Source organism: Falco rusticolus, chromosome 3, assembly GCF_015220075.1.
Source record: "Falco rusticolus isolate bFalRus1 chromosome 3, bFalRus1.pri, whole genome shotgun sequence".
Lineage (NCBI taxonomy): Eukaryota > Metazoa > Chordata > Aves > Falconiformes > Falconidae > Falco > Falco rusticolus.
Window position 1 is genome coordinate 12,662,662 of NC_051189.1, and position 1,204 is coordinate 12,663,865.

The 1,204-nt window shown below is 63.7% G+C and overlaps 1 protein-coding gene across 1 annotated transcript; it reads left to right on the forward strand.

Annotated features, from left to right (window-relative positions):
• The first annotated feature begins 298 nt into the window (after positions 1-298).
• Positions 299-607, forward strand: LOC119144106 (feather keratin 1-like). Its single transcript, XM_037379028.1, has one exon. The coding sequence runs from the start codon at positions 299-301 to the stop codon at positions 605-607; it is 309 nt and encodes a 102-aa protein (XP_037234925.1).
• Positions 608-1,204: the final 597 nt, after the last annotated feature.

Consider the following 1,204-nt stretch of genomic DNA (forward strand, 5'->3'; position numbering starts at 1 on the left):
AAAGACGGCCCAGCGCCTCTCTCCATCACACGCTTCTCCTGACGCCTTCTCCCCCGCAGTCAACAAGGTGAGCCTGAAGCCCCTTCCCCTCCTTCTCCTGCCCCACACGCCCCGTCTCTTCCAGCACGCGCTGACACCAGACTCAGCAGCCCCCACGACTCAACACCACCACGCTCCCCGCAGCCCCACACCGCGCCTCCACACTCCCTTGCCCTCCTGTAACGACACCCCTCGCGCCCCCCCAACACCCTCCGCTTCCTCAACACCCTCTCTTACAGGGACACTCCACACCGCAGACATGGCCTGCAACAACCTCTGCAGCCCCTGCGGACCCACCCCGCTGGCTAACAGCTGCAACGAGCCCTGCGTCAGGCAGTGCGAGGACTCCCGCGTCGTCATCCAGCCTTCCACCGTGCTGGTCACCCTGCCGGGACCCATCCTCACCTCCTTCCCCCAGAGCACCGCCGTCGGATCCTCCTCATCGGCTGCTGTGGGCAACATCCTCAGCTCCCAGGGAGTGCCCATCTCCTCCGGCGGCTTTGGCTACGGTTACGGCCTCGGAGGCCTGGGCTGCTATGGCGCCGGAAGAGCCTGCCTGCCCTGCTAAGGGCCCTCCACACCACACACACCCTGCAAGCCACGGCATGGACTGAGGACGCACCTCCCGCCTGCTGCTGGCACGGGGACCTGCCACCCGCACCTCCTCCTCTCAAGGCACCAAGCAAAGTAGCACGGAAGGGGCCAGCCCCGGCTGCCAGGATACATGGCCCACCTACCTCCTCCTCTTCTCCCACTGTCTTCTTTGCATCGCCCCTACTGCTACGTCCGCTACTCTCCGCTGCAAACGCCTGCTCACAAGCCAAAGACCACCGGGGCACCTCCCCCGCGCTGCTCCCACCGCAGGAAAGGAAGACCTCGGTGCTCTGGCAAAATCTTCTGCAAGCAAAGGACCTGGGCTGACGGTCGCCCTACTTGCACCTTAGGACGGATCCCTTCCACTGCGTGCTCCTGCCTTTTCACTCTTTTGCCTCAATAAAATCTCCTGCATCCCAGCACCACACGCCTCCATCTCCTTTCTTCTCCCAAGGCTCTTCCACTCTAAAATGGCACAAAGCCAGGCCTCAACAGGCCGGCGGGGTTGGGGGGAAAAGGGCACTCAGCCTCTCTGAGGACACAGGCCACCAGCGACAACACACACTCGCAC